At 40.0% G+C, this 25,940-nt stretch overlaps 1 protein-coding gene across 4 annotated transcripts; it reads left to right on the top strand.

Annotated features, from left to right (window-relative positions):
* Positions 1–1,494: 1,494 nt before the first annotated feature.
* Positions 1,495–21,126, top strand: LOC118800915 (RNA-binding protein 43-like). 4 transcript variants are annotated; one of them, XM_036561082.1, is made up of 5 exons: positions 1,495–1,549; positions 3,817–4,155; positions 4,439–4,530; positions 8,771–9,490; positions 20,320–21,126. In XM_036561082.1, exons 2-4 carry the CDS (start codon positions 3,939–3,941, stop codon positions 9,461–9,463), a joined length of 1,002 nt encoding a protein of 333 aa, XP_036416975.1. In that variant the 5' UTR covers positions 1,495–1,549; positions 3,817–3,938; the 3' UTR covers positions 9,464–9,490; positions 20,320–21,126. The 4 variants fall into 4 exon arrangements, with proteins under 4 accessions (XP_036416975.1, XP_036416977.1, XP_036416976.1 ...); XM_036561084.1 differs by lacking the exon at positions 20,320–21,126 and having other exon boundaries at positions 8,771–9,148; positions 9,375–9,626; XM_036561083.1 differs by lacking the exon at positions 20,320–21,126 and having other exon boundaries at positions 8,771–9,158; positions 9,375–9,626.
* The last annotated feature ends 4,814 nt before the right edge of the window (positions 21,127–25,940 follow it).

Genomic DNA, 25,940 nt, shown 5'->3' with positions numbered 1-25,940 from the left:
ATTGATTTACATTCTAACACATCACAGTCAAGCTGGCTTCAGTGTGACTCTCCTGGGTTGTCAGGAAAAAAACAGCCATTTTATCTTTATTCAGCACAAAATGGATGCCAAGGTTGAGATATTGACCCTTTCAGGCAAACAAAAGAAGCCAACCTGAGGTAAGTATTTTAGTTAATTGCTTGCTTTAGGTTTCTAGTTTGTTCAAAAAAAAAAAATTCAAAACTTCCCACCTGAAAGCAGTTTGTTTTTCATGTTCCTTCCACCCTCCAGATACATAATCAGAAAGTGGGTTTCCTAGTCTTTAAACTGGAAAATCTCACTGTAAAGACTACTGTGGCACCGCTGAGGATGCTGTCCATTTAACCAATGCTGGCCATAACATTAAAAAAACCTCCTTGTATCTACACTCATTGTCCATTTTATCAGCGCCACTTACAATATAGATGTACTTTGTATTTCTGCAATTACAGACTGTAGTCCATCTGTTTCTCAGTGTATCTTATCCCCCTTTTATCCTCTTCTTCAATGGTCATGACCCCAACAGAGCAGGAATTATTTGGGTGATGGATTATTCTCAGCACTGCAGTAACACTGACGTGGTGCATGTGCGTTAGTGTGTGTTGCACTGGTACGAGTGGATCAGACACAGCAGTGCTGCTGGAGTTCTAAACACCCCGGTGTGACTGCTCGACTGAGAATAGTCCACCAACCAAAAATATCCAGGAAAGCAGTGTCCTATGACCACTGATGAAGGACAACAGGATGGCCAACACACACTGTGCAGCAACAAGTGAGCCACTGTCTCTGACTTTACATCTACAAGGTGGACCAACAAGATGGGAGTGTCCAACAGAGTGGACAGTGAGTGGACAGTGTTTAAAAACTTCAGCAGCACTGCTCTCCGATCCACTCACACCAGCGCAACACAAACTAACATGCCATCACCACACCAGTGTCCCTGTAGTGCTGAGAATGATCCATCACCCAAATAATACCTGCTCTGTTGGGGTCATGACCATTGAAGAAGAGGATAAAAGGGGGCTGACAAAGCATACAGAGAAACAGATGGACTGCAGTCTGTAATTGTAGAACTATAAAGTGCACCTGTATGGTAAGTGGCGCTGATAAAATGGACAATGTAGATACAAGGTGGTGGTTTTAATGTTATGGCTGAGCGTTGTATATAAAGCGCTATACAAAGGCAACAGTGCCCTCTCCTGTTCCCTTTTTTTTTTTTTAATTCATTTTGTTGTTTATGTTGTGGTTAATCTCTACTACGCTACGCCAACATGTGTTTTAAAACATATTTTCTTCATCTTGCTTGTAAACCTGTTGAGTACGGCTTCTATATACATTATAGACTATCAAAACCGAAAACGAAACGAAATGCCCTGCTGCATTGTGGACGTTGTAGTTTTACACCCAGTCTCCACTGGCCTGCGCAATCGGTTATAGGACTACAATTCCCAGATCCGTGTTACTTTCGCGTTAGTCCGTTAACCTACGTGAGTCAGATACACACAAACGAGGAGCTCTCAGACAGCACTGGGTAAGAAAAGGCTGTGAACCGTGTTCGGGCCATACAGAGTTTGTAGCAGTAACGTTAACTGGATTAATTTAATAATAGTAATGTACGTTTTCATGTTAGGAATTTAGTCTGTTCGGAAAAACGTCTTTGTGTATGACTAGAGAAGGCTACACCTTCAGTGTATGACTAGAGAAGGCTACACCTACAGCCTCGAAATGAATCGAAAAATAAGCCTTATAGAGGGAGTATTTACCTCTAATCCCTCCCTAACTTACATGGTTAAATACGGACTGCAGTTGGAGTGTTGAGCTACATTCACACTGCAGTCGGTCTCCTCATTGTTTTTGCGAAGTGGTCAGGTTACCGCTCAGGCAGGCTGATCTGTGTTGTGGTTGGTCGCTATAGTAATAACGTAATCTAGCTAGATTAGCTAACCTAGTTAGCTACTGTACGTCCTATTTGAGCGTATAGACAAGGTGTAAACCACGAGTGTTCAACTAAAACTTGCAAAAGTTCACATATATACCCGCACAGTATGTCCAAATGTATCTAGACACCCTTTCTTATTAGCGAATTCAATTACATTTTTAATGTAAAAGAATGCAATCATTTCCTGAACACAGAGAAGCATAAAACACTGCTGTTATATTTTTAAGAGCTTTTAAACTCGAGTTATAGGAGTTTAAAACGGCACCTCATGTATGTCCATGACGTCAGTGAGCGCGAACAGCCAATGAGCTGCTCCGCTCGCCAATCAGTCATCACGCTCTAGCACTAATGTCCACCTTCCGCTGCCCAAAACCTGTTTGCTGTAGAAAAAGGGAAATATATTGGTGAGATTTCTTTGTTTTTTTAGTGAAATACATGCTTCTACTTTCTAAAATTAAAGAAACGTTCTGGGCGAGTGATTAGAAACTATTTTAACTTTTCATTTTTAGCCGTTGAGCGCCATTTACTCCCATTCGTTGAGGACTCACTCGCGGGCGCCCTCTGCTGTTTAGCAGTCCTGTTTTCGATATAACGGGGGGAATAGGTGGCCAGGCTCCTCATGAACTGGCTCTGAAGCCACCATGTTGCCTCACCATGTTTCTACAGTAGCCCAGCACGAACAAAGCAAACACTGGCTCTAGAGAGTGCCTTTTGCGTTTTTGTGTTGAAGCAGGAACTTGAATTTTGTTGGCGCTATAGCACCGGTCATAAGACATAGAAAAAAGATGAATCAGTGGTTGCTGTCAGCGCTGGCTAACCATTTTGTGTTTTGAGAAGTTTGAGAATCCAAAGTTTTTTTAAATTGGTATAGAGTGGTGCATAGGCACAATATATTATGAGTATATATAGATGCAGTGTTGTCATTACACATTACTTTACTTTTATGTTACTCTGTACCAAATTATCACACTATATTGGCAGATCACTTGCTTGTTACAAGCGATGTTTCTTAAAATATGTAAAAAAAAAAAAAGTACATACAAGAAATACATTTAATAATCTTACTATGTTCTTGCCACAATCTTCAAATGAAGAGTATTAAATATGTTGATTTGATTTGAGATGATTTCATTTTCATTCTTGCCAAGGTATCATTTTGTATTGTACATTGTTGCGCCACTCAGGCACCCAGAGCCTCAACTAACCTAAAAAAGTGCATCCAGGGGGGCCCATTCCTGTGTTTTGCCAAGAGCCCCAGAATCACTAAATCCACCCCTGATGAGACACCCTGGAACTGCTACACAAGGCCAAGCATCTGCTAGAGGGGTATAAAAACCCCCAGCTTTGGGCTGTGGAGCAGTGGAACTATGTTATCTTTGGTGACAGAGCACAGTCCAATACACTAAAATAAATTCCATACAAAATGTCTGTGATGCTTGGAAGATCCAACAAAACATAATAAAAGTGCTCCTTGGCAGGGAATACTCTAATAGTTGTAGAAAAAAAAACAAGGCACTCCTCTGTCAAAAACAAAAATAAAAAAAATAAAAAATAAAAAAATTAACTCAGCTTCTGTCCTGTCCTACTTTTTGCATCCAACGTCAGTACCTGACCTCACTAATCCTCTTGTAGCTGAATGCAGTCAAATCCTTACAGCAATGTTCCAACATCTAGCATAAAGCCTCCATAGAAGAGTAGCATTACTGTAGGAACAAAGTCCCTATGAATGCCCTTGATTTCAGAAGAAACAGTGGATAAGCAGGTGTCCACACACTTTTGAACATATAGTGTGTTAAGGACCTCTAACATTGCAGTTTAGACCACATACACATGGTAGGGTTGTGTTTTTTGCCTTTCAGACTCCCGTAAAAGATGCCACGTCTAATCAGATGCACTATTAAGTCAGATCTGTGCCTCCTGTGTGAACACAGCCTCAGATTCTGGGTATGCTAAGACCTGCGTCATCATAAACAATTCAGTGATGAGTGATGTATCAATGATGAGCAGCGAAGGCTCTTCTGACTGGAGCAGGACGGTGGTGGTCGCCGGAGTTCCTGACGTGTTGTCCAGTGAGCGAATGAGCGACAAACTCACCATCCACTTCCAGAGCGCAAGGAGCCAAGGAGGGGACGTGAAGGAGGTGCAGTACCCCACTCATCTTAAGGGCGTGGCCTTCATCACCTTTGAGAACTGGCAAGGTCAGTACACCAAGGCATATGATGATTTCATTTAAATTCCATTATGCCGTGGTGGACAGCTAAAATAACTTTGTCAACATCTAAATATTTGTGCTTCCACAAATATTGAAATATTTCCACAAAAGTGAGATAGCGCCAGGACCTAATTCCCTCTATTATGAAGTTGCGGCAGTTTTCTTGAGGGAAACCATGTTTGAACCAGCACTCTTCAGACCTAATATGGATTTTGCTGGAGAAATCGAGTTTTGTTGAATGCTTCATTAATGCTCTTTGCTATTTTCAGATGCAGACAGGGTGGTTGAGTGTAACCAAATGCTGAAAGATAAAGAGTTTGATGAAGAATATCCTCTTACTGTTTACAAGTTTACTCCAGAGGTAGGTATGGGGCTCATGCATTTATACCATATATCTGTTCTTCGAGGTAAGAATCAGCCATTGGCGAACCGTGACTGTCATTTCAGGCCATAAATGTCAGAAAATAGGAAAACGATTGGTACTGATTTGCACCTCAGTGGGATTTCTAGTAGTATGTTAGCTCTAAAGCTGGTGCACATAAACATTTTTGACCATTCTAGATTAGACACAGACATTTGAACCTTGTAAAAGAAACTGTATTTTTTATTTCAAGCTTGCAACAGTCTTGTAACACATACTTTACAGTATGTTGCAGTTTTAAAATGACTCTTCCCATGAAGAGCCCTGACATAGAGCTGCCTCAGCTGCTTTCCATTTCTAACAACTAAGTGAATCTTGGCTCAGCTGCTGCTCTTTATCTTAGTTAGTGACATATCTAGGACCTCCAGAAGGCCTAGAGCAGTGTTCACCAACCCTCTTACTTGAGATCTACCTTTCTGCAGGTTGCATATCCAATCCAAAACTTACACACCTCATTCAACTAATCAATGACTCCTGAAGGTAATAATTAGATGGATCAGGTGGGGTCGATAAGGGTTGCAGCTAACATCTGCAGCAGGGTAGATCTCCAGAAGCAGGGTTGGTGACCACTGCTCTAGATCAGCAGTCACCAGCCCTCCTCCTAAAAGACCTACTTTCCACAGTATTTAGTCCCAACCTGCAATTGAGATAACACCCCTTACATAACACTAATGCATCCAGTCCAGCCAATCAAGAACTTCTGAAGAAGGTTATTAGCTGGAACAGATTGCAGTTGGAACTAGAGTCTGCAGGAAGGTAGACCTCCAGGACCAGGGTTGGTGACCGCTGCTCAAGATCAGTGGTCACCAACACTCCTCCTGGCTATCTACTTTCCTGCAACTTGTACTTGTAACCTGCATCTAACACCCCCCCACTTTACATGACACTAATGCATCTGATCCAGCCAATCAGGAACTTCTGAGGAAGGTTATTAGCTGGTGCAGAGGTGGCAGATTGGGGTTAGAACTAGACTCTGCAGGAAGGTAGATCTTCAAGACCAGGGTTGGTGACCACTAGCCTAGAGTTTTGATTTATCTTTATTGTAAAGATCAAAATGTGACTGGTTGATTCTTCTGTCACTTCCAGATGATGCTTGTAGTTTATCTAAAGTAAGGCCTTCTGTCCAGCTCCTGAAGCCGTAAACAATCAGGGTCACTCACTTAACTCGCACTTGCAGATACCACAATTTTCCGTTTTAAGGCCTTGACCCTTTCGTTTCCAGTCAAAACTTAAAAATGAAGTAAGACATAAGTATTACTACAATACATGCAGAGTGTAAATACAACAAATCAGATGTCTCTGTTAAATATTTTAAAAATACAGACATGTATCTAGACCTCGAAAGGCATTTGCCTAATCACAGTAGTATTCCTTCGGTCAACAATGTCAATGATAAGAAAATTATTCTTACATTGTAAGTTAAAGGCAAAGTTTGAGCATCAAAAGTGGGTCCACTGTCTTAAACCATCTTATCTCATGTCCAGAAGTGGAAACTTGGTGTGCCAGTTGAGCCTGCGGTTGTTGGCAGTCCCCTCTCACAGCTCAGTGATATCCAAATGCTTGTAAAAGTGTACATTTTTTTCCTCCAATCATTCACATCTTAGATAGCCACCTTAAATAGCTTGCATAGTGTGAAAAGCATAACTGTGGGTAATTCCCATGGGTGCTATTTCATGACGGGGTATGCTTCAGTAAAGGCTCACTTCCACTTTTGCATCCAGTCTGCATTTGGTTTGCTTTAGTTATCTGTTTTTAAACCTTTTTTTTACAAAGCCTGCTAACTCAAGACAGTATTTCATGAAAATAGATTCCTCAGTCGGCTATATATTCATCAAGTAGGGATCCTTTATTACAGACAGTATTTGTGCTGCAGCCACAGTTAACTGCGAACACCTTACATTGTGTTCTTATTAAAATATATGTGACCTGCTATTGACACTAAAAGTAAATTGAGCAAAGCTGAGATCACAGAACAAAAAAAAACGTGACTGATGTATTGGAATTTGTGAGGCAACAAAGTAGGCTATAGCCATTTTAATGAAGCATAAGCATTAGCCTGCTAATTCAGTAAGCCAGCTATGAGAAATTGGGCCTTGAATTGATAATTGCTACCAAATGTCAATGTAGGATGATTTGAGTAGCTTATTCAGTACAATTAGATAAACAGGGTTCATGTTTTGAAATTGTCAACAGATTTTAAATATCCTGATTGTTACGGTTGTAATCTAACAATATGTGGTAATTTAAGAAACAAATTTTAGTTTTCTGCCTAATTTGGCTCTTTTAAAAATCTGCCTTTTATAATTTGGCCACACGGTGGCGTTAAATGTTATCCTTTAGCACGTGCTGATGATGAAACATGTTGAGCTTAAATTTTCAATTATTGTGAAGTTCAGAACATTTTATTATTATTGTTATTTTTAACAGTGGCAGTCCTGAAATCAGGGGGTGCTGCAGCACCCTCAGCACCCCCACTTCCCACATCCCTGTACATTTTTTAAATGAACTGAACTTTGATCTGTTAAAGTGAACCTGAAAGCAGCCAGTAGCAACTGCCCTCAGTGCATTTTGTGTTCACAGTGTTAGCAAATTTTAAAGGGGCCTCAGTTCTCTTTCTGGTCATTTTTAGCATTGGTGAAATCTCAGACCATTTGTTCACATCTCAACTTAGACACCGCCTAGGTTACACTGAATTATGGGTAGTGTAGTTCAAGTTCATCATAAAACAGATCAGATTGTTTTTTACTGTACACTGTGTTTTATTTTGCTGCATTTTATATTTGTTTTTATATTGCCATTTTATAAAAGCAATAAGCCACTCAAGGCCATGTATTAGAATGATTTCACCATGAGTAGAGGGTTGAACTCTGCATGGTAGTATTTTAGAAGATTACAAAGGACTCAAACATTGTAGCTATATATGTATGGTGGGTCTTGATGTTCTTTAAACATGAAACAGACTGGGGCCGTTGTGTTCCCACAGTGCACAAATCAATCTGGCCACAAAACGAAGCACAAACAAACTGTACTAAGACCACCTTGGGAGACCAGTTGAAACACGGAAACAGTCCAAGTGTGAAAGCGCACTTAGTCTTTGAGTTCAACATGAATATAAGTTAGCACACCCTCTACAGAGAACATACTTCTGCACATTTTAATGCATTTAATGCTGAATTTAACATACTTTAAACAAATTTGCAGAAAAATGCTGTTCCCTGTAGAGGATGTGTTAACTTACTTTCACTTACAAAGTCAATGAAACATGTAATTTTACTTTTGCTCTTCTACTTTTACCAGCTCTTCATTAAGGTCACACTTTCTTGTCGATATGGTTTCGGATACAGTATGACTTACTGTGAACTATAAAAAGAAGACACAAAGTTTTATTACACAGTTCTATAACCTAGTTATATAACCTAATAGCTCAAGCAGTTTGCATTGAAGCCCCTGTAGTTACTGAATAATAAGTCTTAGTATGTTATAAGCCTGGTTAACTATTTAACTATGAAGAAAATTTCTGATATGGGTGGAGGTTTGCAAAAAGTTCCCAAAGTTGTCAACAAAGTTGGGCAAAAATACACAGACCAGCCACTTCATCAAGTATATCTACCTTATATCTATTGTGCCCATTTTATCAGCTCCACTCATGATATAGGTGCACTTTGTAGATCTACAATTACAGACTGTAGTCCATCTGTTTCTTTGCATATTTTGTAAGCCCTCTTTTACCCCCACAGGACCCTCACAGAGCAGGTACTATTTGGGTAGTGGCTCATTCTCAGCACTGCAGTAACACTGACGTGGTGGTGGTGTTTAGTGTGTGTTGTGCTGGTACGAGTGGATCAAACACAGCAGTGCTGCTGGAGTTTTTAAACACTGTGTCCACTCACTGTCCACTCTATTAGACACACCTACCTTGTAGGTCCATGACAGCTCATCTGTCTGTGGGCTATTCTAAGTCCAGCAGTGACACTGAGGTGCTTAGAAACTTCAGACAGGTAATGTAGAAATATGGAGGTGTACTTAATGAAGTGGCTGGTCAGTGTAATATATTGGTCAAGGCTGTTGTTATTAATAATATTCATTCACATTTTGATTCACATTTTGGGAGAAAAGTATTGTTTCTCCCAAAGTAGGTTGAAGTAATTAATGAGCATGTTTTTGTCCATGACTTTTGTAGGTCACCTTTTATGCTTACGCTGACATGGATTTGTCACTCTTCCCTGACCTTTCGACGTTGATCACGAGCATGAGGTCCACCTACAAGTCGGTGCGGTTCAAGCCCTCCCTGACCAAAGTGGGATTCGTCTCAGCAGAAGGTCCATTTTCTGCCTTCCGAGAGCTGCGGAAAGATCTGCTCAGTCGTGCCCAAAGCCTCAGAGACATGCAGCCGAGCCCAGACAAGGCCGGACCTTCCAGATCGGTGGTGGAAGAAAAAAACAGGACAGAAGAAACTGTGTCGTTATGGCTAGACACTCACGTATACATGTACATTCAGATGATGGACAAAAGGGAGTGGGACAGATGTGTGGGCGGGCATCATGTGACAGCTCAAGCAGTGAGTACAGGTGAATTGACCCAAGTGAAGTTACATGGCACATGCGATTCATCTGCACTGGCCGCTGCACAAAGAGATTTGGAGATGCTAGTGGCTGTAAGACAGGACCTTTTACGCACTCAGCGCATAGACTACAGTAGCAGTGATCTGAGTGTTAGGAAGCGGATATTACAAGCTTGTGAATCTGCACAGGATGCTTACAGAGATGTGTGTTACGTTCTTACAGATTCTTGTATTGAAGTCATCGGCCCCTCCTTCTCCAGCCACCTGTTCTGTGAGAGGGTGAAGAAAGCGACCGATGGTTTATGGGTGTGAGCAGATGGACTGAAAGATAGCACAAAGGCAGGACATATAGGGCATTTGTTCATACTGTTACACTTCAATTCCTCTCCATTGTATGCAAAAATGTGGCTATCCTTGGTTAAATTGCATGTTTTGATGATTTTCTGAGTGAAAATAAGTTAAAACAACCTCTACAAAGAACACTTATTTTATATTTTATATTTAGATTTTTTTTTCAAATACATTAAACTAATAAATAACAATTGTGCAGAAAAATGTCATATTCAGGTTCCCTGTGGAGGATGTGTTAACTGATTTTCACTTAAGAGATCAACAAAACATTTAAGTTGATCAGGAGTGTGTTGCATACTGTACATATCTGACACATTTTCATAGTAGGTAGTGAATAATTATCGGCCGATTCCGCCAATTTCTCAAATTTTGTTCATAATTTCATCATTAAGATCAATCATTCATCAAGAAACCAAGTACATTCCGAGTGATTTGGTGTGAAATGTGCTGTTCTGGAAGAACTTGTTCACAGTGGTGGTGATAGGAACCAGACATCTGAAGCATTTAAAGAGGAATTCCACCTAATTTTTAAAATCTCTGCATAATTTAATCGCCGAGATGGAAACAAAGTTATTCAGAGTGGTTTGTTGTGAAACGATTTATTTGCAGGAACTTACAGATTCTGATTTCTTTACAGTGGTGGTGATGGGAACCAGGGGTTGCAAATATAGCCATTTTTTTACTATCCAAAACCACCAGTGAACATACACATCTTCTCAGTTTTATGTGTTAATGATGGTAAAAGAGTGTTAAATCTGAAAAAATAAGTTTTCTTTGTGGACTATTTAGCCTTACAACATCCTGCATGTAACCCTCTGCCATGAATGGACTTCTCTAAACCAACATACAGAACAACAGCAACATAATTGCAGCCTAAGCTCTCATCTCAAAACTCATAAATCATGAAACATTGTCTCAGGCATCAGGCAGTATATTCATTCATAACCAACCTTGTATTAAGTTTTTGTGAGATTGCTTTTAGAGGCATTAAACTCTTGAGACGACCACCACTGTAAACAAGTTTCTCTAGATTGGAGAATTTCACATCAAACCACTCTGAATGGCTTTGTATATATCCATATAACCATTTCTTTATACAGATTTATTTTCCCAAAACTGATGGAGTTCTCCTTTATTGCCTCAAAAAGCTACCTCACATAAAGCCATTGCACAAAATAGTTATGAATACGCTGCCTGATGCTCAAAGCATTGCTTTTCAATAGTTTTGCATTAAGGCATTGATATGTAGTACCCAATGAAAACTTTTTCTGTTTAATTTACCACTATGTTACCCTTATTAACATTACATATAAAGGAGACTTTTTAAGTGACCTCTGGTCTTACATGAAAACACTCTGAGAAACTCGCCGAAATATGCTTAACAAAGCTAACAGTGAAAGAAAGCTAGTAAAGTTTATTGATTTCCTCTAACTGTTAACGACTGAAATATTAACTTAGTAGAGAACCTGAATAGGCAGGCTTATCAAAGATAGGACCTCATTTCAGTTACTCTTGCCACTTCTCACTTTCAGACTGGGGGAAGTCCAGATGGCAGGGTGGAGAGCTATTACTTTCCAGTGGTTAGATGGCATCTGGTGGTTCCATCTAATGCTGCTCTACTGGGCAATGTATGATAAAAAGCTATCTTTTCAGTTCCTGTTTGCCCCTGCATTGCAAATAGAAGTGGTGTTATTTTTATTATGTATTTTAGATGACATCTAGAAAAGGTGTGCTTTCTAGTGAATCCACTAGAGGGCACTCTAAGCCCAGGGCCTCAATTACACTCAGAAAAACTAGTATACTGTGCACTGTCTTCATTCCAGTAGCATCTGTTTATCACTGGTTCTTGATTGACAACGGTACCTAAAGTCAGTTCTTGTTATGTAGAGACTGTACTGGTTTCACTTTGCCTGCATTATTTGTGTTATATAGCTGTAATCTTCAGACTACAGCTACTGTTGAAATGATGTTGACCATGCAAGAATAAAAGAATGTGAAGTGAAGTTAGAGGTGGGCAATTTGACAATATTTATCATTATTGTGATAAATTACTACACAATATGTGTAATCACATCAGTACTTAAAGAACACTGAACAACTACGTTTCATTACAGAGCACAATTTGGCCTTTTTAATTGGGTTTAGTGCAGCTCAGTGTTGGAAATGTTGAATAAAAATGATTATAATCATAGGTTTTGACAGTAGCTTTTAAATGTAGCTCTGCTGGCTCTTAATTTTGCCGTGTCGTCCAGTGCTAAAAAAGTGCTGAAGGTTGCTTAAAGAGTCACTCCAGTCTGGACAAAACGAATAGTTTAACTATTGCTACTGATAACCTGCGCCCTATAGTAGCGCCGCAGTAGTCTAGAGTGCACTTTTCCAGTGTAAAGATCAAAAAAATCACTTTTTGGCAAATTCAGTAGGAAGGCAGATAGCTAACGTTACAGCTAGGAGGATGAATATTGTATTACAGCTGTTTAACTGCAGTAACTGTTAAATCATTATTACAGTGGAGAGAATGGATTACTTAACAGAAGTGACTCATCTGATGAAGACAAGCTAAAAGCTAAAAGCTATCAAAGCTACTTAGCCTCACCTCAGTTTACCTTACCTGAGTTTGGCTTCTTTTCTCTGGCTGAAAAGGTAAAAAGACTTGTCTGTGGTGTCCATTTTGTGCTGAATTAAGACAGAATGTCTGTTTTCTTTATGAATTTGTTAGACAACTGAGGTGAGAAGTACACTGACGCTAACTTGGTTGTATGTATTAGCCCATAGAGAGTTGCTAAGCTAGCAGTCAGAAGCGATTGACCCCACAGGGATTTCCAGTAGTTGTATGATGTATTTATGCAATATGTGCTGGGTGTTCTAACGAGAGAACATCACGTTGATGAATGAAAACATGAAAATGTTAGAAAATCAGGGATTCTGTCAAACTCATGAGGCTGAAGGATACGATGCTAAGCTAGGTTACCTCAAAACACAACAGACAACACAGTTCTAGAGCAGGATACTCCATTAAATGGCATTCCACAATGATAAACTAAAGAAGACATCTTGTTCTTTGCCAGTTACATAGTTTTTATGTACATATTTTGCTTCACTTTATTGTTTTAGTATGGTTACAGGTACATTGTTTTGGCTCCTGCTGGTTGACTGTTATTCTGTGGGGTGCTTTTTCCTCATGTGGGTGCTGTTGATTGAATACTTGGGTTCAACTCTAGCTCTGGTCACAGTCTGCTCTCTGTTTAATTTATGTGGTCATTTTTGTCCATTTTCCACTTAATTAAGTCTGCAGCTATACAAATTCTAAAAACAAAGCCATTCGTCCTGCTCGGTAGATAAGCTTGTAATTAATGCCTCATTAAGACGGTCTACAGTAGCAGATGTATTAGCTGCTCTGCTATCTCACACTAGCACATTTGTGCCCGTACTCTTAATATAATAAACGTTCATTTTGCTTACAAGTTGGCTCAGAGATTAAGAGTGGGTCCCATTATTTCTGTTTGCATTGAGTGATATTGACCTTGTGAGGGAAGGTTTGAGCGGAGATCCATTGTTTTGGAGAAATGACTGCATGTAGTTCATATAAAAGGGGAGTTTGTGAGAAAACAAGTGCCACCTTGCTAGTCCAGTCAGGCCTGCAGTGAAAGTGTTAGCATTTCAGTAGCTGAAAATCCACTATTTGCTTCATTAACTCTTTTACTTTCTTTGTTCTCTTTGGCTCGCAGGTGTTTCATTTATTTTTTTTATTTTTTAGCATCAGCTGCAGGCAAGACAGACATAAAAGGGCCACCTAAAAAGGCAACATGTAGGGGTTTGAACAAAAATATATATAGTCAGTTGACAAATTAAAGGAAAAACCTCAATAAACCTCACAAAATCCTCCACAAGTAGGTGAGTGCGTGAGCAACACAGCAGTACAAGCCTGATTGATTGACCCCTACAGTGGAGGGGGGCTTTTTGCTGTCATGATTTGTGTCTATTTGTCCTCTTCGAGGGAAGGGTCACTGCAAATCAATACAAAGTTATTGTGACTGGTCACCTTTATCCCATGATGAAACATCATCCTGATGGGAGTGGTCTCTTCCAGGATGACAATGCCCCCATCCACAAGGCACAAAAGGTCACTGAATGAGTATGAAAATTATGTAAATCATATGCTGTGGCCTTTACAGTTCAGCAGTCTCAACCCATTTGAACACCTATAGGAGATTTCGGGACGATGTGTAAAATAATGCACTCCCCCACCATCATCAAAACACCAAATGAGGGAATATCTTTTGGGAGAATGGTGTTCCATCCCTCCAGCACAGTTCCAGAGTCTTGTAGAATCTATGCCAAGGTCTATTAAGCTGTTCTGGTGGCTTGCTTATGTTGTTTTTCTTTGTCCCTATACTTATATTGATTTCTGATTCTACTGATCTACTGATTTCTACAGCCTCGCTGGAAAAAAACAGCTTGGCCAGGTCAACCAGGTATACCAGCTTAGCTGGTTGATGGTCTACCAGCATGACCAAGCTGGTCTACCAGTTTAACCAGCTTAACCAGTTGATCAGCATAGGATAGATTTTTGCCTTGTCCGCCTGGATGTCCATCTGAACAGCCACTTTGACCTTCTTAGAGCAGCAAGAATCTAACTAATAACCATCCAAGACCAGTTTAGACCATCTAAAACCAGCTCCCAACAAAAACTGGTCTTAGCTGGATTTTTCAGCAAGTTATGGTTGTGCATGAGATCCAGAGGGAAAGCATGGAAGACAAAGAAGCTCCTATCCCACACATTTATATGCTGCAATAACCTTTTCACATTTTTGACATTTACTGCTTAAAAAATAATTTGATATCAATCCACTCACACCTGCTATCCATAACCATACCAGCTAGCTTATTAGCTTTATTTATCCTTTACCTAAACCCTCAAATGTACAAATACGACACAGATCTAACCTCTCATTTTCCTTTGTTTTCCTCAAAACCCCCACTAAACCGAACCATGCACACACCGCATCATTCTTTTTGAAAGGGCCAGACATTAGCATTAAGTTGAATGCAGAGCGTCCGGCCGGCAGGGCAGGGGAGGGGAGGGGGAGCAGCTGTGCTTGTTTGCTAGCGGGAAGGAGCCTGAATGCCAGTCATGTTCTTACATGCCCTGACACGCTCCAGCAGGCTCGGTCTGATTGGGACAATATTACAGCTGCCTGGTTTTCTGCAGGCTTGCTGACCGCAGCCATCAAATCAATGGCTTTCAGTCAAAAAGTATAAGCGCTGTTTAGGTCTAGATCAGTACACATTTCCTGAGATGTTTGGTGGGCTTCATGTCTGTGGATGGGATTCTCCAGAAAAGGATTACTCAAACAGCTGAAGACGATAATTTGTCTTGTTCGTAAATCAGATGTTGAATAAAAATAAACTGTGTCAAACTGTATGCAGTTCTTGGGAATGGACTTGCGGATATACAAAAAGGCATACATCCATTTGGGGGAGTGTGTGGTTCTTTGTTCTTTTGCTGCGTTCTTCCCCAGACGTTTGTACTTACAACCTTCAGTATAGATATGCTGGGAATAATGCTTTTGTGTTTAGTTTGTTTTTTCTGTCATTAAAAAGTGTATATTTATTTTAGATTACTGCAACAAAATGAAAAGCAGAGGATGCTAATGAAATGAGTAATGTTTTTTTCTGTTTAGAATCATCAGTTATCTTTGTATTTTCACATGTGGGTGATGTTAGCCTACAGTGCTGTTTTTTGGCTGCTGAACAACCAGTTTATAATACAACTATCATTGGCCGTCATTGCCTTTTAGTTGATGCCCCAACTCTGAAACTCGGGGCTCTTTAAAAAGTCTGAGTAAATACAGCATTGTGATGGTGTTCATGTGCACCCATCTCATAAATATGGCGTTTCCGACACGACTTCTTCCAGAAAAAAACCAGCATTCATCAGCGTTTGTTGTGTTTTGGGTGCTGGTATGCTGGTCAGCAGCAGTGGAAGCTTCATGCTGATTACCAGCAAAATCAGCATATGTAGTGTTTTTGATGTTGGTATGTTGGTCAACCAGCATGACCATGCTGGGTGACTATCTAAACCAGTACCAGACCATCTTAGACTAGCATAGAATGCATGCAGGGTAGAAGGCAACATTAGGCTGCTTCCACACCTACCTTGTTTGGTAGGGACCAAACAAATTTTTTCTTTGGTGCGGTCTGTTTTGATAGATGTGAACTCTCTACCTGCACTTCGGTAAACAAATGAACCGTGTTGACCATGGTCTGCCAAAAATCGGTCCACTTTTACAGTTTGCTGCTGGTGGGAACGCATGTTCGTGATGAGAGATTTCAACACAAGAGAATGCTTTTCTCAGAGCTGCACTTCCACATAATCTATTTGTTTTAACATTTGACAGTTTCTAGATGCTTGTATTATTCCTGCAGCATGAGCACTAGCAAAGCATTTTATTTGGACTGTATTTTTGATAGGTTGAGCTGGACATTGGCATCCTGATGCATAATTAAATCAAGTTATTGAATCAAATTATTTTTATTACTTTGATTGCGATACATGTAAACGTTAAGCGTCTTTATTACTATGTAACAGTGGGTATGATAATACATATTATCAATACTAAAAGCGAGGGATAGATCTGAATTGTAAACTATGATAGGTGAAAATATCCCTGTCAAGTTTCTGACCAATCGAAGAACACCCACATGTATTATTTGGTGCAAAAGTTACATTGTCAACAAAAACCCAAACTCTGGCCTTTAGCAAATGAACCAAGTGGTGTCCTGGAAGGGCCAAATAGCAGAAATTTCAAGATGGCGGCACAGTGGAGGATTCCCATAGTGTAGTTCAAAATTACTGCTGTTTCTTGACACTGGAAGGATAAGCGTAAGCTCCAGGTCATCCATTCTTCATGCCCTCCACATGCTGTAAGAGCTGAGAGCGGGGGAGCAGGTAGAGTTTGACCTCCACAGAGCCATGGCCAGAGGTCATAGGGCAGTGCTTTAAGGGCAGCTAGGGTCATACTGCTAAAGACAAGCCAATACTTCAATAAACAGTCAACAGTGCAATTCGGCTGTACACACATGCGAACGCATGCTTGCAATTAGGACAGATTGACTCAATACATACAAACACACACATACAGGCAAACTCAGCTTATAACAGCGTTTTCAAAATCAGGTTAAATTACAAGTCTGCTGTAGAATCTAGAGCAGCGGGATACAAGTAAGTTACACAGTTACCTTTCATGTGTGTAAAATGGTTAAACAATCTGGTCAAAAAATTTATTTAAACTCAATAAAAATGATTGAATGCCACATAGAGTACAAGCTTGGATTAAAGCTATATGAATTAATATTAATATATGAATCTATAATTATATGAATACTTCAAAAATACAAAATCATTATTTAATATTTACATCTTTATCCACATATATGTATATATATATATATATATGTATATATATATATATATGGTTCCATTGACTTACATTAAAAGCAGAGTATGTTTTTACCCAAGTTCCCATTTTGGAGACACAAGGTTTCCAACAGCAGCAATCAAATCCTCGTATCTCCAAAATAAGAACTTTACAGGTAAAAACATACTCCACTTTTTTCCAAGTCATTTTGGGTCATTTCTGTTGGTCCATTCATCATGAAATTTACATTTAATTATAGAGCACATTTACATTTGATTTATTATACAGGATTCAGGGCCTGAATAGGAATGTTGTCTGTAGTTTTATAGCACTTTGAATATGAAAATCTTTTTTTACAGTGTAACTGTAAATCATTACTGTAAGCAATGCCTTACGTCGTCCACTGAGGCCTTTGCCAACCCCCTCATTCAAACGCTTCACGTTGCCATGGGAACGGGATGGAAGCTATCCAGGCAGCCCAGTGTTCTTTGGGGGAGGGGGTGCAACCGGGTTTATAAGAGTGCTGTGCGGAGTGCAGTGGGATACAATAACCTCTGACCCAAACACACACACACGCACACATACACGCGCTCACACACTCCAGTGTTTGGCACTCTCTTGTTGGCAGCCACTCTGTGTTAGCTGAAAGCCTTTCATCAGTCTCAAGGTCTCGGCCTTTTCATACCTGCCTCTCGTCTCTTTTCACTGCACTCATAGACACACTCACTCTCCCTCTCTCACACACGTGTATGCTCTCTTTCTCGTTCTCCCTGCAGTGAAGTACCCAAGCTGTAATTTGAATTGTCCAATTGGTTTTGTCATTCACCTAGGCCAGACTAGGCCTTTGTGCTTCATATATTCACTGTCTCGCTCGCTCTCTCTCTCGCTCTCTCTGTCATTAGCTTTAGTGGGAGGGTGTGGGGCTTTCTCTGTATGCATAGCTTGTCTACAGTCAGTGTCTTTTTCAAGCTAGAATATCTATCAGTTGACCCAAGTCAATTATTTGCACAAGGGCATTGTGGGCCTGTGATTGCTTACTGTCTTTTAAAAAAGGCTTTCACTGCTCTGTTTATACAACACACCTTGTGAAGAGGCATGACAGATGTGACTGAGTGTCGTTTTGGGTGTACACGACGCAATGGGGACTTAGATTAACATCTGTTTAGGAAACAGATGCATGGTGTTTATTTGTAAGGCTGTGCATGTTCAACTGCATGATCCTTATCAGTTGTGTTTATTTCTTTATTTAAGTGTAACACCATTTTATGGTCCAACTCTGGATGCTGTGTAGATGCTCACCTTGTCTTTAACTTAGAATTAAATTCAACTTATAGTGACGGGTCAGATTTATACAGGTTTCCCCCTCTACCCAAATCTGTTTGAGGAACTGAGATGTGTTTGGTGTCCTAAGTTTGCACTGAAGCTATGAGGCTAATGTAGCTAACAAGTAATGGAAACTCACAGCCAGCAGTTTAGCACTGTGCAAACTGCATGTCTAAATCTTTTACATCCATGTCAAATTGTTCAGTAATCTCAACTTAACCTGCTTATGTGGTTTCTGATACATGGTTTCTGATACATGACACACTGTGATGTATAAAAAGGCTGCTACTGCTGTTTCTTTTGCAGTGCAACCAAAAAAACAAGTATTGTGTACAAATTTCATGATGGATGGACCAATAGAAATGCTCAGAAATTGCTTGTAATAAATCTATTTACATTAACTTACACTGGACAGTGATGATATTCAAGATACAATATGCACTACTCACTGTCCACTCTTAAAAAAGATGGTTCTTCAAGATTTCCTTAGTAAAAAGAATGGTTCTAGTTAGAACCATAAGTTCTATATAGTCCCATTCCATGCTTAAAGGAGTCTTTGCATGGCAAAATGTTTCTGAGACTGATAGAGAATGTGTTGCAAATGGTTCTGTATAGAATCTTTTTCAATATGGTTCTATATAGCATCAAAAAGGGTTCTGTTATTATTAGGATGTCAAGCTTGTAACAACAGAAGAACCCATTTTCTATAATGGTTCTAAATAGAACCACTCCCTTTACCGATGAACCATCTTTTTTAAGTGCGTATTTCTGCATATTGTTCTTTAATGACTGCAGTGGCACTTTGTTATGGCCATCACTGAACTTCAGCGCACTTTAACTGGACATGGACGTCCAATGCCATTTCAGACAAGTCTGTTTGTTCTGTTTTACTGTGTGCATTTTTATCTTCCATTCAGAGGCAGAGCCAGCAGGGGAGAGGCTCCAGGCTCTACCCTTAGGATGATCAACTATTCTAATACATGTAACAGAATTCTGGTAGATGTTATTATAACACAGTGATGTTATTATACAGTGATATAAATAACACAACAGGACAAGTTACAGTATTTGATCACTTTACTTAAGCCCTGCTACGTACATTGACATAATCATGCCATAAACATGTCATGGCAGATGTCATATGCTGTCATGTGTTGTCATGACAGATTATGTCCAGTAATACAACAGTGCCATGCTGTCATGACAGATGCCGTAATATTACCCAGTATTTTGGAGGTACATTAAAAAACGCTACAGGGCAAGGAAACCAGACAGCCATGACTTAATATTCATGCAAACTAGCAAGAAATGGTTAAGCACTAATCAGCAGCCTTAAAGTGAAAACAAATAACAGAGAATAGCTCACTCACTCACTTACTCCTATAATTTCAGCATCTAACTCCAGTAACCAAAATGAAAAGAATCATATATGATAGCTAATAAAGTGAAAAACATCAGAGGGATGGCAGGCCTTGCAATTATAACAAGGGAGATGAAAATGTGTTAATAATAAAAATAGCAGTGGCAGCAAACCATCACTTATCAGTGCTAATAATTATTAATGTTGTAGCAGTAGAAATGTTTTTAATTTGTGTGTGAAGCTGTCCAGGATTTTCTTGGATAGTCCTGGATTTTGGATGTCCAAAATTTTGTTTATCCAAATCATCTGTACACAAAGAATGGGTTTGATTGGTACAGATTACCCTCATTGTAGGGACAGTTGTTTGGGAAAGGTGCACGGTTGGTGACATGTATAGGCTCTAGGCAGGTTAAATTGATCTATCTACCTTAGACTGGAGCACAAGCACAGTCACCCATCCACTGAATTTAGCAAAAATTCAAGTCACTGATCAAGCGTCCAGGGCAGCCATAGAGAAGATGTGCATGTAGTGCTGGTAGAGCCCACCACCAATGTTTGGCCTACCTTGTGAAGGAGGAATCCTGGTCTAAGCCCTAAACTTTCCAATCAGCTGAACATTTCAGAAATTGGTAGATAAGCTGTAAGGGACTAATAGGACAGGTCTGCTGAGAGATTGAAGAATATTCTCTCTCTCTCTCTCTCTCTCTCTCTCTCAGCTGTTGCTATGGCTGCTGCTACAGTAGAGCCGTCACCTCCGCCACGCTTAGGTAAGTAACCATGCTGTTAAACATGTTTATTCAGCCCACTTGTGGAGTCAAGTCAAGAAGCAGCTGCAGGAGAGATTCATTCTGCTTCAAGGAGAGCACAAAAATAACTCCAGTCATGCTACGTGGGAAAAAAACACAGCATTAGCATAGCCTGAGGCACACAGAGCTACGCTAAACACGGCCTACACACTGATATCACCAGCTGAGGTTAAATGCAATCATATTCAAGACTGGACTTAAATGGATTTTATTAGAAACACATCTTGTTCTTCCACTTAATGACCACTTTATGAGCTCCATCTACCTTCTATTCATGCACATTCTGTCAACCTCCCTTTAGCCCATTCAGTAATGGTTTCCACAGGAACACTGTTGACCAGATATGATTTGGGTGGTGGACTGCAGAGATACTAACATACAGTGTGATAGTGTGTGCTGCACTGATACAAGACCATCAGGCACAGCAGCATTGCTGGAACTTTTACACATTTGTTAGGTTAAGAATGTCTGAAAAATATCCAAACAAGAGTGGTGCTGCAGCCATTGATGAAGGCCTAGATGATGGCTAACATAACATGCATGGAAACAGATGGGCTACAACTGCATGTGATACACGGGTATATATATATGAGCATTATAGCAATTTAGCCTAGTGCTAGAAAAGTTTCTACCTCACCAAAAAGAAAAAAAAAACAGCATAGTTGGTCACCAGCAAAGCCAGCATATGTTGTGTTTTGAATGTTGCTCTGCTGGTCAGCAGCAATGGAAGTTAATATACCGATTACCACCAAAACCAGCATAAGTTTGTGTTTTGAATGTTGGTATGCTGGTCAACCAGCATGACCAAGCTGGGTGACCAGCTAAACCAACACTAGGCCAGTGTAAACCGGTTTAGACCAGCATGGAATGCAACATGTGGAGTATACCCAATTTGTTACTATGTGCATAAACCTTGACATTTCCTCTCAGGGGAATCACCAATGCTATCTAAAGGGTTGTTGCATTGCCATTAGCTCAACTATGCCAGCATGGACCAGCTTGGCTGGTCACCAGCAAAACCAGTATATGCTGTGTTTTGGTGGCTGGTGTGCTGGTCAGCAATGATGGAAGTTGATATTCTGATCACCAGCATAAGCAGCATATGTTATGTTTTGGATGCTGGTGTGCTGCTAAACCAGCCAAACCAGCTCAGACCAGCATGGCCTGCTTGTTGGTCTGGGTTGTTTTAATCAGCAGGGAAGTCTATGAGTTGACCCCTTGGAGGGCGAGGGATTGAGCCAACATATCTGCAGATGTAGCTGCAGAACTCTCCCCGAAATCAATGTGATGTGATGCAGTTTTCTTTTGTAACAAATAGCAGATTATTTTCTTTTTGTATCTTAGTTTAACCTTTTTTCTGCAGGTCCCCTGGCAGCCATTCTACCAGCAGAATGGAAACTGATGGAGGTTGTTTTTGAATGAATAATTGACCAGGAAAGATTAATCATTGTGCATTTCCTAGTACATATATTACATAAAACATAAAATATATTTTTGACCAAACAGTACTCATAGTCGGTATACAGGCGGTGGTCAAATTCAAAAAAGGCCAAAATACAGAGAATGACAAACATAACAAACAATATCAGGCAACCAGATTCAAAAGGGCAAAGACAAAGACACAAAGTCAGCCCAAAAACACAGTCAGGAAAACATGAAGAGAATATACGCTTAGTAGTGCTACAGGGAGAAGCAATACCTCGCAAAGACCCTATACTAAAGCCTGAGGCCCTTCTATACCAAGATAAAATCAAACAGCACAACTGCAGCTTTCTTCATTTGATAATAAAAAAAATTAACCCGGTTTGCATTGAAGTCTTTCTAGTTACTGAATAATCTTATCTAATAATAAGTCTTAGTATGTAATAAGCCTGGGTGAAACACAATAAAACACTTTTATAAATGTTAACTTGCTCACTACCCTACAAAGATGGAAATGTAGTTCACCTTTGGTTTTGTAAATCATACTCATTTCCATCCATACTTATTGCATCAACATTATTGATGAGAAAAATGCATAGTGCTAAAGCTGAGGGACCTCCAAAACAGACTGATGTTGCATTTTATGGCTACTGTGAGTGAAGGGTTTAGGTGTTTCTTGGAAAAGTACTTTCCAGGAAAGCACACTTTTTCTTGCGTATGGTTTAGACCACTCTGCACATCTCTGTTTGGAACACAGCCATAAATCTAGTCTTACAAATGTGCATGTGTGTGTTTTCTTGGCACTGCTGCTCTGTACTGGATCTCGCAGCGCAAAAAAAACAGAAGAATTTATATATGCACACACACACACACACACACACACTTGCTCAGCATGGTCTCCCCTGTAAAAGAATTATTATTTGGAGAATAAACACACATGCCTGGTCTCACCCGAGTCCTCCGCTGAGGTTAAGCTCACTCATTACTCATGTAAGCTGCAGTCTAAACAGCGTGTCAGACAACATACAACAGCTTAATGATCAGTATTTAGCGACAGTCTAAAACACACTGTGACACAGCAGCACAAACACAGCTCCGCGTCAAAAATTAACGACTCAGATTTCTTTACAGTGGTGGTGATAGGAACCAGGAGTCACCATCTGTGCAACACAAATATAGCCATTTTACTTACTAACCAAAACCACCAGTGAACCTGCGTGTGCCTTCTGAGTTTTTTAATGTAATTCTGATGATGGTAAAATAGTGGTAAATCTGGAATCTTTTTTCAGGAACTATTTTGCCTTACAGCTCTCTGCATGCACCCCTCTGCCATGGATGAATTTGAAAAAGTATGTTTTAGGCCAAAGCTTCCTCTCAAAACTATTGTAAAACAAAGTATCAGACATCAGGCAGCGTAATTAACATTAACTATTTTGTGTAATAACTTTTACCACCACTGTGAGCAAAACTCTTAATGATGTTATAATGCAGAAATGTGGAAAAACCAATGGAGTTCTTCTTTAAACGCAATGAGCTCCATGTCTCAGGAACAGGATACTCTTTTTAGGTGGTAAGTTGATGCATTTGAATGAGTAGTAGGTAAACGCAAGACAGAATGCAAACAGCAGAGACAATTGCTAAACATTTCAAAATGAACATATATAATCTTATATGGAACATGTTGTATGTAAATTGTATATAACAAAAAACAAACATACAATTTGTTAGGTTGAAAACAGGCAAAACTAGCTTTTTCTCCAAAGCTACCTACCAGAATCCATAGTGCCAACAGTAAAGTTTGGTGGAGGGGGGATAATGGTCTGGGCTGTTTCTCAGCGTTTGGGCCTCATAGTTCCAGAGAAGGGTAATGTTAATGCTACAGCATACAAAGACATTTTACACACTTGTATTCTTCCAACTTTGTGGCAACAGTTTGAGGAAGACCCTTTCCTGTTACTGTTCCAGCACAAAGTGAGGTCCATAAAGACATGGTTTAATGAGTTTGGAGTGGAGGAACTCCAGTGGTCTATCTATTGACTGAATGAGCGCAACTTCCCACAGACACACTCCAAAATCTTGTAGAACGCTTCCCAGAAGAGTGGAAGATGTTATAGCTGCAAAGGGGGGCAATTCCATATTAATACCCATAGTTGTGGAATGGGGTGTCCAGAAAGCTCATAAAGGTATAATGGTCAGGTGTCCACATACTTTTGGCCATGTAGTGTAGCTCTTTAGAGAGTTATTAATATGCATTACGAATGTGCATGTGTGTGGAAAAAGGTCACACTGTCAGGTTTAATCAGATTGATATTTATTTATATATTTTATTTGTGGGTATGTTTCCTTCTGAGCGTCCCTTCAGGCGAGGACATTGAATAGCGCTCTTGGATGTTGATTGAGGTTAATTATCTGTGTAACACTGTAAGGAAGCGACACTGCGGACTGGAACGAACGCTGAGAATGATGAGGCGACATTGCAGAAGGACGGCAGCAGCTCTATTACCATGCTGACTGACACAGAGAATCGCCTGGTGATTAGAAGAGAACCCAGTTTTCAACACAAATTCTGAAGGCTGAACTACATTCATCTGCCTAAGGGAGCCGGTTCAGTACAGTAACCACCAAATCAGACATCCATGCCTCCACTCAACACACACAAACTCTCTTTCTCTCTTTCTCTCTCTCTCTCTCTCTCTCTCCCTCTCTCTCTCTCTCTATTGCGCTCATATTTCTTTTTCTCCCCACAGACAGCAGCAGAAAATAACAGCAATAAAGCGCAGTGGTGGGAGTGTGTGTGCTATCACACACACGCTAAACCACCTGGGGGGAGCATATCTGTCAAAATCAGAGAGTGGGAGAAGGAAACGGGGAGAGAGAGAGAGAGAGAGAGAGTCATGATGATGATGATGATGATGATGATGATGAGCCTTGGTCAAAAGAAAATTGGACTAGGACTACTTGGGCAATCACTGTATCTGCACAAACAACCTCTCTCTCTCTCTCTCTCTCTCTCTCTCTCTCTCTCTATATATATATATATATCTTTTTCTCTGTCTCTCTATCACTCTGTCTTTTTCTATCTGCCTCTCTCTTCCTCTTTTTCTCTCTGACCCTCTATTTCTCTGTTTTTTTCTCTATTTTTTCTCTCTCTATTTCTCATGCTTCCTCTGTTTTCTATATCTCTCTCTTTATTTTTCTCTCTTTCTCTCTTAGTTTCTTATTCTCTCTTTCTTTGTCTCTTTTTTGATCCTTCTCTCTGTCTCTCTTTCTCTCTCTTAGTCTCTTTTTCTTTCTCCCTCACTACATCCCTTTCTCTCTCTTTGTCTCCCCCTGTCTCTCTCATTATTCTTTCTTTCTTTTACTCTGTCTCTCTCTGTCTCTCTCACTCTCTCTTCTCTCCACATCTCTCCCTCTGTCTTTCTCTCTTTGTCTCTCTTTCTCTCTCTTAGTTTCTTATTCTCTCCTTCTTTGTCTTTTTTATCCCTCTCTCTTTAGATTTCTCTTTCTCTTATTGTCTCTCTTTCCCTCCATTTTTGTCTCTCTCTTTGTCTCTGTCTTTTTCTGTCTCTCCCTCCATCTCTCCCTCTTTCACTCTTCCTTCTTCTCTCTCTCTCTCTTTCTTTCAATGTCTTTCTCTCTCTCTTTCTATCCATGTCTTTTTCTCTTTGCCCCTCTCTATTTCTGTTTTTTCTCTTTCTGTTTCTATTATTCTCTGTCTCTCTTTATGTCTCTTAGTTTCTTATTCTCTCTTCCTTTGCCTCTTTTTCTGTCTGTCTGTCTCTCTGTTTCCCACTTTCTCCCTCTTTGTCTCTTTTTCTGTATCTCTCTAGTTCTCTCTCTCTCTTTGTCTCATGCTATCTCTCTCACTCTCTGCATTTCTCCTTCTGTTTTTGTTTCTCTCTTTCTGTCTCTTTCTCATAATTTTTATTCTTTCTTCCTTTGTCTCTTTTTCTGTCTGTTTTCTCAATCTCTAGGTCTTTCTTTTACTTTTTCTTTGTCTCTCTCTCTCTCTCATTCTCTCTCTTTGTCTCTTTCTATTTCTCTCTCATTCTCTCTCTCTCTCTCTCTCTCTCTCTCTCTCTCTCTCCACCCTGCTGGGAGCTGAGCTG

Source organism: Colossoma macropomum, unplaced genomic scaffold (genome assembly GCF_904425465.1).
Source record: "Colossoma macropomum unplaced genomic scaffold, Colossoma_macropomum, whole genome shotgun sequence".
NCBI classification, from domain to species: domain Eukaryota; kingdom Metazoa; phylum Chordata; class Actinopteri; order Characiformes; family Serrasalmidae; genus Colossoma; species Colossoma macropomum.
This window is presented reverse-complemented; position numbering and strand designations above follow the sequence as displayed.